At 52.8% G+C, this 13,278-nt stretch overlaps 1 protein-coding gene across 1 annotated transcript in view; it reads right to left on the bottom strand.

Moving 5' to 3' along the window:
• Positions 1–511: 511 nt before the first annotated feature.
• Positions 512–13,278, bottom strand: part of SLC26A9 (solute carrier family 26 member 9) — a 31,709-nt gene continuing 18,942 nt past the window's right edge. Inside the window, exons 13-21 of the mRNA XM_061161184.1 lie at positions 10,393–10,499; positions 9,573–9,642; positions 9,362–9,454; positions 9,110–9,223; positions 8,187–8,456; positions 6,979–7,033; positions 5,221–5,366; positions 3,780–3,851; positions 512–2,614 (exon numbers count right to left, since the gene is read on the bottom strand). Of these exons, the coding sequence (XP_061017167.1) occupies positions 2,567–2,614; positions 3,780–3,851; positions 5,221–5,366; positions 6,979–7,033; positions 8,187–8,456; positions 9,110–9,223; positions 9,362–9,454; positions 9,573–9,642; positions 10,393–10,499 (975 nt within the window). The 3' untranslated portion in view covers positions 512–2,566. The remainder of the gene's footprint in view (positions 2,615–3,779; positions 3,852–5,220; positions 5,367–6,978; positions 7,034–8,186; positions 8,457–9,109; positions 9,224–9,361; positions 9,455–9,572; positions 9,643–10,392; positions 10,500–13,278) is intronic.

Below are 13,278 nucleotides of genomic sequence, written 5' to 3' on the forward strand. Positions count from 1 at the left end.
ATTGATAGGATTGGCCCATTTGAGAGACATCTCATGAATGCTGAAGAATTAGCACATGAAACAGTGGAAGTCTGAATTCCTTGATAGCCACAGAAACCACAAAGTTGGCTCTGGGAACTGTCTGGAGTTGGAGGATCCCTTACACCAGGCGTTTCACCCTATCTCTGTTCTTCAGCTGTATCATGGGAGTTTATTCATTCCCAGGAGTGGAAAACCAGACCCCAGAGAGGAGCTGGGAGACTCAAGGAGAAGTCTTAGCTTTCCGTTTCTTTCCCCCGGGGGCCTGGGCAAAGCAAGGCCGCCTCTTCCTGGAGGTGACTTGTTTGTCTCTCTGTAAGACCACCTGAACACATGCATTCATTCACATTTCAAAACCACTTTATTAGCAAAATGAACAAAAGGAGAATGGCATTTAAATTAAATAAATTACACAAATATCTCAAGAGTCCTGGTTCCTGGGAATCACATCAGTATCCCTAAGAACATTCAGAAGTTTTGAAATCCTGGATGCTTTCACTACCTTCCCTCCTTCCCTGCCTCAGGCACGTTCGGTAAGTGGTCTGTGTGAGCTTGTGTTCTCGCCAAGGCATTCCAGCAGTGAGTTCTCTTCCGGCTGTCTCTCTGCACCCCAGGTGTTTCCCACCTGACCTCCGCCGTGGACTCGGGTAGTACTTACACTCTCGGACGTGGACTCGGGTAGTACTTACACTCTTGGACGTGGTGCAGGGCCCCTCCCTGAGCGCCCACTCGAGGCCACTGTGCGCCAGCAATGCCCTTTAGGTCTGGGGCTGGCCTGGGGGTTTGCGGTCACTTCAGCAAGTCCTCAAGGGTTCTAGACACTTGGTTCCCAAGGCACCTGTGACTTGGGATGTCCTGAGACTCTGTGATCTTTCCCCCACCTCTTGGGCCTGAGCTGGACTTTGCTGGAGGTGGAGCAGGGGCGGTTGACTTTTCATTGGCCACGGTTCTTGTCCTCTCGAAATCTGGCACTTCGGGTGCTGGGCACAGTGAATCCCAGATAACATTGGCCTCTGCCTTCCAAGTTTTGGGTTCCATTGGCAGCCAGATGGCATAATGAATTCACAGAGACGCAGTGCTTGTAGGCCAAGAATCTGTTGGCTCTTCCCCAGCACCCCCTCCTTTAACTCTGTAAAGACTTGCTCGCTGACCAGCTCACGCTTAACAGACACACAATGTAGGTCAGGCTGAAATTAGGAATTCGACGTTTTTCCAGGCTGGGCCAGCCCAACCCTTTGGGCAGGGATCATTCATTGAAGGAGCTCAGGAGACACAGTGGGCAGAGGCCAAGGTGTTTTCTGTGCTCTTCCATGGAAAATTTCCCAAAACACCTGCACATGGAACCTATTTATTTGCAAGTCAATAGTGGGTTTCTTCTATGTTTTTTTTTTTTATAAATACGGAGAACTTAACCCTTCTTCTCATCTTTCCTAGAAGAAAGTGGCCTCAGATCCTGAATTTGTCACGGGATCCCTGTGGGGGAAGACTCAGTCTGCATCAGCCTGTCTCCACGCCGGACACCCAGTTGGGATATGATCTTGGAGTCATTTTCCCTCACATGACTGAACCACTCAGGCCTCAAGCTGAGAAGGGGGGGGGGGGGGGTTAAAACCATCGGCGCTTTGCCAGAGAAGAGGACAGGCAGACTTCTCCAGTGGGGGAGGCGTTTCTAAGGTCGGGGGGCTGTCAGGGCTTGGGCCCACCAGTTAGCCCTGGACTGATGGAGCATCCTTTCCCTCCATGTCTCCAGAGCAGGGACTGCCCAAAGCTTTTGTGCGGAGTAACTGGTATCTGTTGCTAGGCTGCCAGAGGATTCTGCCAGCTATCCCCTGTTCCTCCTGGGTTTCTACCTGGTCTCAAGTAGAGGGGAGCAGCCCTCGAGGGCAGGGGGAGTGAAAACGTTTCAGGAGGCTGCCCCTGGGGAGGTAGTTCTGGTGGCCGCTCCCCAGGCTAGAGTCTGATGTGCCAAATAGCAGTGGGGGTCTCAGCAGCCTTGAGAGGAGGAGGAAGGGGGCATAGTCGCCAAGACGGAGATTCCTGGGTGGCTGGAGCCCATGGACCCAGGAGTACAGAGCTGCTGGGATGGACTTGGGGCAGTGGGAGGGGATGAGCCACAGAGTCATGGGCCAGTTTGTCCCTGTGTCCTGTGACAGCCTGACACCGAGGAGTGCGGGTCTCGGGGCATTCTCGAAGCTTGCACGCTACGTCAGCACGAGCTTTCCCTCCGTTCCTGAGTCAGTCTTGAAGCCTGGCAGTCAAGGGTCCCCTCAGCTGCCACAGGCAGGGTGTGGGCGGGTGCAGAGCAGCCAGCAGGAGGCATGCTCATTGCGGGTTGGGGCCCCGCGGGTCAGTAGGAGCGTGAAGAGGTGTCTCTGCCTGCTGCTGAGACCGACTAGCTCTGGAGGTGCCTGGGGGGACGTCAGAGTGAGAGACGAGGAGGACGCAGAGGCACCCGAGTTCCGGCGGAGGTGTTCTCAGCTCTCCACTCCCGGCGATCCCAGGCTCATCCTTCACGGGGCCCGAGGGGCTCTGGAGGCGGCCTGGGCCCTCACAGGGCAGTCAGGGTCTCTGCATGAAACATGCTTCCGAACATCTCCTGCAGCGGCCGCAGGAAGCGGGGGTGGGGGAGAGAGCATTAGATCTGAGTAGTCACAACTGCCGGGTGACCCTACGAAACCCTGGCCAGTAAGAGGCGTTATGAGGAAGTGAGGGTGAGTGTGTGCATGTGTGGGTGTGAACAGTGGAGGGGCAGGGTCAGCCCAAGAGGTGAACCTGTATGGAGGTGACGAGAGAAGAAGCTTGAAATCTAGTTTTGAATCACCTCCGCTGTGCTGTGTGACTGTCACAGGCCCCTCCCTCCTTATTTGCTCTCCTTTCTTCATTAGATCAGGTGACGATTGAGATCAGACAAGTTCTAAAGTCGTTTCTTGCTCCGACAAGCTATTTTGTCCTAGCCAGGTGTTTGGAATGGGCTGGAGATTCTGTGGGGGCCCAGAAATCAGTATGCCAAGTCTTTGCGGCCCTGGCTCTATTCCCTAATGCCTGCTGCATGCCACCAGGACTCCCAGAGATGGGCTCAGAGGACCATTGGAACGCATGCCCAAAAAGATTGGGAAGATGCACCAAGTGAGTTGTTCTTTCTAACAGACCCAGAGCTGGATTTCTCTAAAGCTTTGGTTTCTTTTAACTCAGGGCATTGGGGTAGGGCTATTTTTCATGTCAGGACCATAGCATTCTATATGAAGTACACGCCACATCTGCATGGCTCTGAAGGGCTGCCCACCGGCAGTAGTACTTGCACCCCTGGAATTCATCTGATCGGATGTGTGCCCACCCTGGGACAGTGTCAGGCAAGTAGTAGGCACACCATCAATACCAGTTGAATTAACAAAAGAACAAAAGCATCCCTCACTAATCTTGTTAGGTGGATGGGACAGGCATTCCTCGTATTTCCCTTATTTTACAATGATAAACACTGGGGGCCCGGTGGTGTCACATGGCTTGCCCAAGATCATGTGGCCAGTGCGTTGGAGAGTTAAGAATAGATGTTGTTTCTCTAGGACTTGATCCAGTGACTCTCCCTTCCCCCATGATGCCTTTCAAGGAGTAAGAATTAAGATCTGCTATTGAAAGAAAGGTGAGAAGGAAACATTATTGCCTTCAAGGTGACTGTTCTGGCTTCTGGCGGGAGAGCGCAGCCAACATTTTGGGTGGGAGAGGGTCTCCTTCCTTCCCCTTCTGACCCCTGCTAGTCAGCTCACCTGCTCTAAATCCCAGTAGCTGGGGCTGTCCTCCTCCGGCTCGTACAGAGAAAGCTCAGGGTCCACGGGCGCCTGGGCGGGGGAAACCAGTGCAGAGTGAGCTGCAGTGCCTGAAAGATGGTCTGGCACAAATGGTAGGGGTGGGGGGCATCTTGTGTTCTGACGCCTAACTTGACCTCTTGTCCTTGCCCTCCCCTCCCTCATTTGCCTCTCAAAACAGCACAGCCGCGGTTTCCCTCTTCCTCGAAGACAGGCGTGCATCAGCGTCGGCTCCCTTGGCAGGCACTTCAGAAGCAGGAAAGGCTTACCTAGCTTACCTAGCTGCCTGACCTGGGGAGTCCATCTCCCTTCTCTGTAAAAGTAGGATGATCACACTCACTTTGCTGGCTCTCTGCCTTACCACGCTGTTGAAAACAGTATGTGTGTGTGTGCATAACTTACAGATATGAATATATTCTATAATATGTAAATATACAATTGGTATAATATACATCTGTAAGAATACTTAAACTGTAAAAATGGCATTATCTGTGCAGTTACAATGATGAGGGTTTTCCCAGAATCCCCCCCTCTCTGCTCTGCTGGCAAAGGGCAGAAGGCCAGGAAGGCCATTGCTCTCACAGTTGTCTCTGTGTGGCGGGCGGGTGCCTGGCCCTATGTTTCCCTGGACAGGCTTTCTGCACCCAGAACAGATGGCTCCAGCTTCATCAGTCTCAAAACGCAAAGAGCAAATGGTTGCTCTAGGGCCAGAAAAGCCTTTCTTATGATCCCCTGATGGTAGAAGGGGTTTGCATCATGGACTAGGGCACAGAGGCTTGGCAGGCCGAGGGTCGAAGATGAGCTGGCAGGGCAGCCTGGAAGATGGAGCTGTCTGGGGAGGCCTGGGCAGGGACCCCAAGGGGATGGGCTTTTTCTGCCTCCCCAGCTTTCTGGAGTGTTATTTGTAGACACTGTTATTTGTAGCTCATTTGCATACTATTTACTGAGCTAGTAAATTAAATGTCAAGAAGCTGAGACAAAACTCTGATACATACTCTTCATCCGTCACCAGCCTGAAATCTCTAAGCTCGACTAAATTAAAACTGGCTGGCTTACTCCCCTCCCTTCTCCAAAACGTCTTGTTTCTAGGGAAGGAATACGTTGGTTGAGCCATAACCTACTGTGCTTCAGGTGTTTGTCTGATCTCAAAACTGATAATAATAAAGATTCTGTAATATACAAAGCTCTTTCAAGTGTCACAAAAGATATAACTATCAGTTAATCCTGAAACCAAAACAAAAGAAAGATCCTGTGAGGTAGATAATGTTACATTAAGGCACCCATTCCACAGATAAGAAAACAGATTCAGGAAAGTTAATTGATAGAATAGGTGTTGGAACCCAAACCGTCCTGTTATTTCAATGCCCCAGGGCCTAGGATTCCCGAGGTGCAGAGACCTTACCCCTTGGAAGTCGTGTCCTGGGGCCACTTCCCTGGCCTGTGCCTTGGCAAAAAGGACCGCGTCGTGTATGCTGGGAAAGACGTGACTGCGCTCTAGACACCCGTCTTCAAAGAGGCCTCCCTGGCTGATGTCATTGTACACCTGGGCTGCAAGGAGGGAAAGGTCACCTTCAAAAGTCGACGCCACTGCGGCCTGGAGCTGGGGGTGGGGGAGATGGAGGGCCTGGGGTTGAGCCCTCGCTGCGTCCCGGGGCCCGGGCCTTGGCCTTGCAGTACCAGTTCTGGACAGCAGAGGGTAACGTGAGCTTGAGGATGCTGAACCTTCAACCCCGGGCAGAAGGAAACAGCTTGATTCAGGGAGTCGGTCCTTTGTGGTGAGGGAAGGTCGAAATCGTGGGCCAGTTCTGTCCCTTAAGGGTCCGTTCTTGCCCCTGCTCACCCAAACCTTCCCTGCAGAGTCCGGTGTTGGCAGAGCCTTACTCCTCCCCAACCCTGGAGCACACACGCAGCAGAACCGTGCGGACTCTGCCTGAGCGGGGCTTGCACAGAGTCTGGCATGCTCAGGCCGGCGCTGAGGCTGGCTGGTCCTGCTGGAAGGCGTGGCCCTCTGAGGGAAGCGCGGCGTGGAGACACATGCCTCTCCCTTTCTCCCGCGCGTCTGTGTGCTCTTGCTGTGTCCACATCCTTGTACTCCGCACACATGCTGGTGAGACGTCCACTGCCGTGTGGACAGGGACCGGGGTCTGTGTTTGTGGGCCCCTCAGAGACTGAGTCTGTATAAAACTGCGTGTGTGTCTTCCCTGGAGAGTTATGGTATATCTGTGCTTTCTGCCTATTTATGGACTTTCGGATTTGGAGAAGATTCCCCAGTTCATCTAGTCAGCCTCTTCATGTTATGTAGGTGGCAATTGATCCCTAGGCAGATGAAGTGACTTGGCCAAGGATACATGGCAAATTGAAAGTGAAAGTGAAAGTCATTCAGTCCGTGTCTGACTCTTTGCCACCCCATAGACTGTACAGTCTATGGAATTCTCCAGGCCAGAATATTGGAGAAGGTAGCCTTTCCCTTTTCCAGTGGATCTTCCCAACCCAGGGATCAAACCCAGGTCTCCTGCATTGCAGGCGGATTCTTTACCAGCTGAGCCACAAGGGAAGCCCAAGAATACTACAGTGGGTAGCCTATCCCTTCTCCAGGAGATCTACCCGACCCAGGAATCGAACTGGGGTCTCCTGCATTGCAGGCAGATTCTTCACCAACTGAGCTAAACGTGGCAAATTAGTGGTGGGCAAATCAGAATCCTAGTTGCTTCTCCTTAACTCCACAATCCCCACCTACACTCTTTTATTGGGACCCCTAGTGGTAAAGAACCTCCCTGCCAGTGCAGTAGATGCAGGTTTGATCCCTGGGTTGGGAAGATACCTTGGAGGAGGGCATAGCAACCCACTCCAGTATTCTTGCCTGGAGAGAATCCCATGGAGAATCCCATGGTCAGAGGAGCCTGGCAGACTACAGTCCATAGGGTCACACAGAGTCAGACATGACTGGAGTGACTTAGCATAGTACAGCATACAGGATGTTATATAACCCGGTCGTGGTCTCTTCTGACTTGTGCCTGAAGTTCTCGTGAGCAGGCAGTAGTTTAGGGGAACAGGTGCTGTTCTGGTTTCTACCCCCCTCACTATTCAGCCTCCCACCCACCTAGTCCCACCCTAGCCCCTCGTCAGCCTTCCAGTCCCCTAAACATCCTTCTTCTCTTACCGTGAATGTTCGCCAAGAAGACAGTCACCCCGATCTTCTCATAGGTGGAGCTCAGCTGGAGGAGTCAGGAACGTGTTGGGTAGGGAGACAGAAGGAAAGGAATGTTCTAAGTGGGCCTCCAAAGTGATTCACAAAATGCACTTGAGAGGGAAGCCAAACAAATAAGCAACCAGGAGAGCCCTGGCAGCCCAGGATAAAAATAGCAGCAGGGCACACCACTCCTCCCTGGAGTGTTGGCTGACCGCTTCTCTGGAAAGCGGGGCAGACGTGGGGCTTTGCCAACAAGGCAGCCACTTGGTGTCCCCGTGGCCCCTTCTTATGGGGCCAGACCTTTTCTGGCTGAGAGGGGCTGACGCTTCAGTGCCTTCAAAGGAAGCCCCTTTGGAAACAACGGAGACCCTTTTTGCACTTACCCGTGTTTACCTTTTTCTCTTCGCTAGCTTAGAATCCCAGACCCCACTTGCCTTTGAGGGTTAGGCAGAAGCCGCGGGGGAGGACCATGGCCCAGAGCGGCTAATGCCTCAGCCACCTGGATCCTAGTAGATCCAGGCTGCGGGAGCAAGCTGAGCCCTTGTCTGGGGATGGAGCCGGCTGTGCGCTGGTTGACGAGGCCATCAGCCTCTGTGCTGTCTCGGTTCCTCGGTTTCACTATGCTGCCTCTCTCTGGGCCAGTCCCTGAAATGACTCTGCCATTAGAAGTAGCCGCTGAAAAGCTATCAGATGGACGCATTTATTCAAGCTGCCCTGTGAGCCGTCTGTTTGGCCTAGAGGTGAGGGCCGCTGATATTATTTCTTCTTCTTCCCTCGGTTGGCCAGACCTGGCTGGTGCTAGGGTGTCTGGGTGAGTGTGGGAAGGAGCAGTAGACCGTGAACCTGGGCCAAAACGAGCTCTACTCGGAGGACCCTGGGCCGGGTTCCCGTGTCTGCTAGAGAGGGGTGCTAGGACGGGGTGGACCAGCGGGGCCCGGTCCTGGGGTCCCTCCCCGGGCATGCACTGTTCTGTGCTATCTGGGCCTGCTCTGCAGGCAGCATCCTGTCCTGGTGGCATCTGGGAAAAGGGCTTTTAGGAGAGGTTAGGCTCCCTGGTGAGCCTCCTCACTCAGTCGGTCGAAATGAAGGCTCCAGGGAAAGGGAGTGTGGGAGGGTAGGGGAGAGGTGGTCGGGCTGGGGGTGCGCTGGGGCTCCCTCCACCTTGGGGGCTCCCTCACCTTGGCCAGGGCTTTGATGCCCATCAGATCCACAAAGCTGACCCCACTCATGTCGAGGACGAGGGTGTGGAAGGTGACAAAGGGTGGGACACTGGCCAGCATGTCACTGGGCTTAGCTGAGGCTGGGGGCTTGCAGTGGGCAGCGGTGGAGCTGTCAGGGCTGAAGGTGATGTAGGACACACTGGCGCCATTAGCAGGCGTCTGGTTGTTGTTGGGGTCAGTCGGGGAGCCGTTCTCAAAGTCCTGCTGGAGCTCCTGCAGGGAGACAGTCTGGAGGGGGGGGTGGGAGGGCGGAGTCAGATCATCAGGCTCAATCAAACTTCCCTGTGGCTGAAGCTGGGGCAAAGTACGTGCAGGTGGAGGTAAATAACCAGACTTCATGGTGGGGAATCCAAGCCCCTCTAATCCCTGAGGACTGGTGCCTCCCAAAGCCTCCTGCTTGAGCAGGTCGGCACGTTTGGTCTCCATAGCGCAGGCAAAGTTAGAGGGCCCTCTAAGAGAGGGGCTGACGCTTCAGTGCCTTCAGAGGAAGCCCCTTTGGAAACAACGGAGACCCTTTTTGCATTTACCCGTGTTTACCTATTTCTCTTCAGAATTCCCACATCCACACCCACCTTGCTAGTTCTAGGTTGGCTGGGGACCCCAGGAAATTCACTGCAACTCTCGATCTGAGGTTGCTCTTAAGTCCATGGGCAGATCCCATCTTAGCCAGAAAATGCGGAGGGGGCCATGGGAGTTTAGTGGGTACCCTGGGAGCTGACGGCTCCTCATCCAAGGAGAAGATGCCCACCAGACAATGTCACCCAGCAGTGGCCACAGAGGCTCTCTGTCCTTGCCTCCGAGGGTGCTGGGAGGTGGGCACCAGCTGGCAAGGTCAGAGAGGGCAAGGGAGAGGGTGTGGGCTGTTCCTAGCCTCAGTTCACCTTGGTTTTCATGAACAGAGACTTCCTCTGTTGCTTGGGCATCGTTCTCCCCTTCTCCTGCTTCTTGAGGTGCTTTTGCTTGGCCAGCAACACTTTCTGGGGATCCACACCTGTCTGGAGGAACAGGGCTGAGAGAAGTCTTCACCTCTGCCCTCTCTGAGGGTGGCCGGATCTTGGCTCCCAGCTCCCTTTCTTGCCTCTGCCAGGCACGCTCTGTCCACTCCCTCTGGTCACTAGGAGACTGAGCCTTACCTTGGCAATGACTTTTTGCCTGAAGATCTCTGAGTTGGCGAAGTAGAGAGGAGAGCAGTAAGTGACGATCTTTATACCTTGGATTTCTTGGACCTGTGGCAGGGAAAATCAGCTCAGTCAGCAGCAATGTCTTTTATCGGTTTTTCATAAGACTCTTTTATGTGGGGTGATGTAGGGCGAAAGAGGGCGGTCATGAGCTTGGATTACCCACCCTATTGTAGGTCTTGGGATTCACATAAATGTCAGTGTCCGTGACTTGGGCCAAAGCAGAGCCATTACGACTGAATGAAGAAGGAAAAGACAAACACAAGAGAATGCTATTAGTAGACAGGCCCGGAGGGATGCTTGGGCTGGGGGCTGGGCAGAGGTAAGGCAGGGGAGGGTCCCGTCCTGACCCTGGGCTTTTTCTGCTTGTCTCTCTGCACTGGAGACACACGCCTGGTGGCCTGAGGCTGGACTATAATTAGAGGGATGGCAGGTGGCTCCCCGACATAGCTCCTGGGGAGGGGGTGGCGCTCAGGGGGGAGGAAGGTGGAGAATACAAGTGTAAGTGGCCCCAAAGTCACCACTGCTTGGCTCTGAGTTCTCAAGGAGAAGACAGGTCGCTGACTTCAGGATCCTTCCTGCCCTGGACTGGACTCCCCGTCTGCTTCACTTCATGTTTTTATGGGAGACACTTAGCTGTCCCCTGGCCCACGGCTCCCTCAGGGTGGGCTGCGGTCTGGTCTGGGGTCTGATGTGCTCTTGGAAGGACACTGAGTCTCACCCGCCTGCCCAACCCCGCTTCCCCTGGGCCCCCAGCCCTCTATGACCGTGATGGATTCCCCTGGGTTTTCAGGACATGGGAGTCAGACAGCCCGGCCTGTGCCAATGGTCCTGGCTGGGCCGGGCTCTCCTCGGGGCTGGCAGCCCCTCCAGAGCCAGACCCCGTGGGGAGCGGGGCCCAGGAGCTGCACCAGGCCCCCCATGGCTGCCCCTGCGGATCAGCTGGGGCATGACGGCTGTGCCTTTAGGGAGGGACCATTACTTACAACTGGGTCTGGAAGACCACAACCAGGGCGGAGAAGGCGACCCCCACCGCCACACCGTAGGGCAGGCTCAGGAAGAAGGCGGAGAGGAAACTCACCACCCAGATGCACTGTGAGGAGAGAGACGTCAGAGCAGGCCCGGGGAGACACCTGCCCCGCTGGGGAAGTCTTCCAGGGTCACCAAGGCCCTTCTCTGCTAGCCCAGCCTCAGACCACCCTTCCCTCTTCATGGCAGTTTGGCGGTATTTCACGTAGGCGAGCTTTGGTGACACTCGCCCATTTCCAGGGGACAGAGGGTGGCTCCCTGGTCTTGTCTGGTTGTTAGTAGTCAACCCCTGCACCCACTGGGAGCTGGCGTGGCACAGTCAAAGACTGTGGGTCTTGGGACAGAAACGCCTGGGCTCCAAGTTTCATTGTCCTACTTGTGAGTATTCACTTACTAGCTGTGTGAATAATAATACCAGCTTCATGAAAGGATTAAAGAATTAAGGAAGATAGGGTCCTACCAAGCCTAGTGATAGGTGCGATAATGTGAGTTCCATTCCTCCATCTGATAGTAACCTGTGCACTTGACTGGGGCTCAGCTATGCTTCCTGACCTGATAGCCTGGGACTGGGTTGCTTGTGCAAGGCGGGAGGGTGGGGGTGGAGGGATGGGGGGTGGGAGGTGGAGGGATGGGGGTAAAATGGGAACCCAAAGCACGATGTGAATACCAGGACTATTGCTGTTGTGGGGTGATGGTTGGGATGCAGCAAGAGCAGACCTTTGGGGTGGGAACTGGGGCCTCGTTTTTCTCCCCATCCTCGTCCTTTACACGAGGAGGACCCCAGATGCACCACTCACTTCTCAGACTTTAAGGATTTTCTTCCTTACCATGTAAGTGCCCTTCCCCCCCAGAAGACAGTACAGCTCAGAGGTTTGGAGTCTAAGACTTGGGGTTCCAGTCCTACCACTAACTACTTCTGTGGCCTTTGATGAGTTACTTAACCTCTTTGAGCCTTCAGTCCTCATTTTGAAAGGAGGTTAGGAAACCCACTCTCACTGGGCTCAAGTGGGGTAAGCAGTGTCGTCGATAGCAGTAGCCTCATTCCTATCACCCAATGGAAGATGTGTTGGGAACGTGACTAATCAAAGTGATGTCATGTCTGCTAAGGGTTTCACGGTTACACGCTGCTTTCCAATTCTGATCTCACTGAAGCCCTAGAACCACTGTATGGTGCAGCCATGAATATCACCCCCATCACAGATGGGGACATAGAACTCCACAAAAATCTTAACCTGCCTAAGATCCTGGTCCATTGGCTTTATGTTCTAGGTTTTTTTGTTTTTTAAAACCACAATCACAGACAACTAGCCAATCTGATCACACGGACCACAGCCTTGTCTAACTCAATGAAACTAAGCCATGCCGTGTGGGGCCACCCAAGATGGACACGTCAAGGTGGGGAGGTCTGACAGAATGTGGTCCACTGGAGAAGGGAATGGCAAACCACTTCAGTATTCTTGCCTTAAGAACCCCATGAACAGTATGAAAAGGCAAGTGATAGGATACTGAAAGATGAACTTGCCAGGTCAGTAGGTGCCCAATATGCTACTGGAGATCAGAGGAGAAATAACTCCAGAAAGAATGAAGGGATGGAGCTGAAGCAAAAACAGTACCCAGTTGTGGATGTGACTGGTGATAGAAGCAAGGTCCAATGCTGTAAAGAGCAATATTGCATAGAAACCTGGAATGTTAGGTCCATGAATCAAGGCAAATTGGAAGTGGTCAAATAGGAGATGGCAAGAGTGAATGTCGGCATTCTCAGAATCAGCGAATTAAGATGGACTGGAATGGGTGAATTGAACTCAGATGACCATTATATCTACTACTGTGGGCAGGAATCTCTTAAAAGAAATGGAGTAGCCATCATAGTCAACAAAAGAGTCTGAAATGCAGTACTTGGATGCAATCTCAAAAATGACAGAATGATCTCTGTTCATTTCCAAGGCAAACCATTCAATATCCAGAAATCCAAGTCTATGCCCCGACCAGTAATGCTGAAGAAGCTGAAAATGAATGGTTCTGTCTCTTCCCTGGTGGCTTAGAGGGTAAAACGTCTGCCTGCAGTGCAGGAGACCCGGGTTTGATCCCTGGGTCAGGAAGATCCCCTGGAGAAAGAAATGGCAACCCACTCCAGTACTCTTGCCTGGAAAATCCCATGAACAGAAGAGCCTTGTAGGCTACAGTCCATGGGGTCACAAAGAGTTGGACACAACTGACGAACAACACACGTGAAGACCTACAAGACCTTTTAGAACTAACACCCAAAAAAGATGTCCTTTTCATTATAGGGGACTGGAACACAAAAGTAGGAAGTCAAGAAACACCTGGAGTAACAGGCATATTTGGCCTTGGAGTACGGAATGAAGCAGGGCAAAGGCTAATAGAGTTTTGCCAAGAGAATGCACTGGTCATAGCAAACACCATCTTCCAACAACACAAGAGAAGACTCTACACATGGACATCACCAGATGGTCAACACTGAAATCAGATTGATTATATTCTTTATAGCCAAAGATGGAGAAGCTCTATACAGTCAGCAAAAACAAGACAGGGAGCTGACTGTGGCTCAGATCATGAGCTCCTTATTGCCAAATTCAGACTTAAATTGAAGAAAGTGGGGAAAACCATTAGATCATTCAGATATGACCTAAATCAAATCCCTTATGACTATACAGTGGAAGTGAGAAATAGATTTAAGGGACTAGATCTGTTAGAGTGCCTGATGAACTATGGATGGAAGTTCATGACATTGTACAGGAGACAGGGAGCAAGACCATCCCCAAGAAAAAGAAATGCAAAAAGGCAAAATGGCTGTCTGAGGAGGCCTTACAAATAGCTGTGAA

The sequence above is a fragment of the Dama dama genome, chromosome 14 (genome assembly GCF_033118175.1).
Source record: "Dama dama isolate Ldn47 chromosome 14, ASM3311817v1, whole genome shotgun sequence".
Lineage (NCBI taxonomy): Eukaryota > Metazoa > Chordata > Mammalia > Artiodactyla > Cervidae > Dama > Dama dama.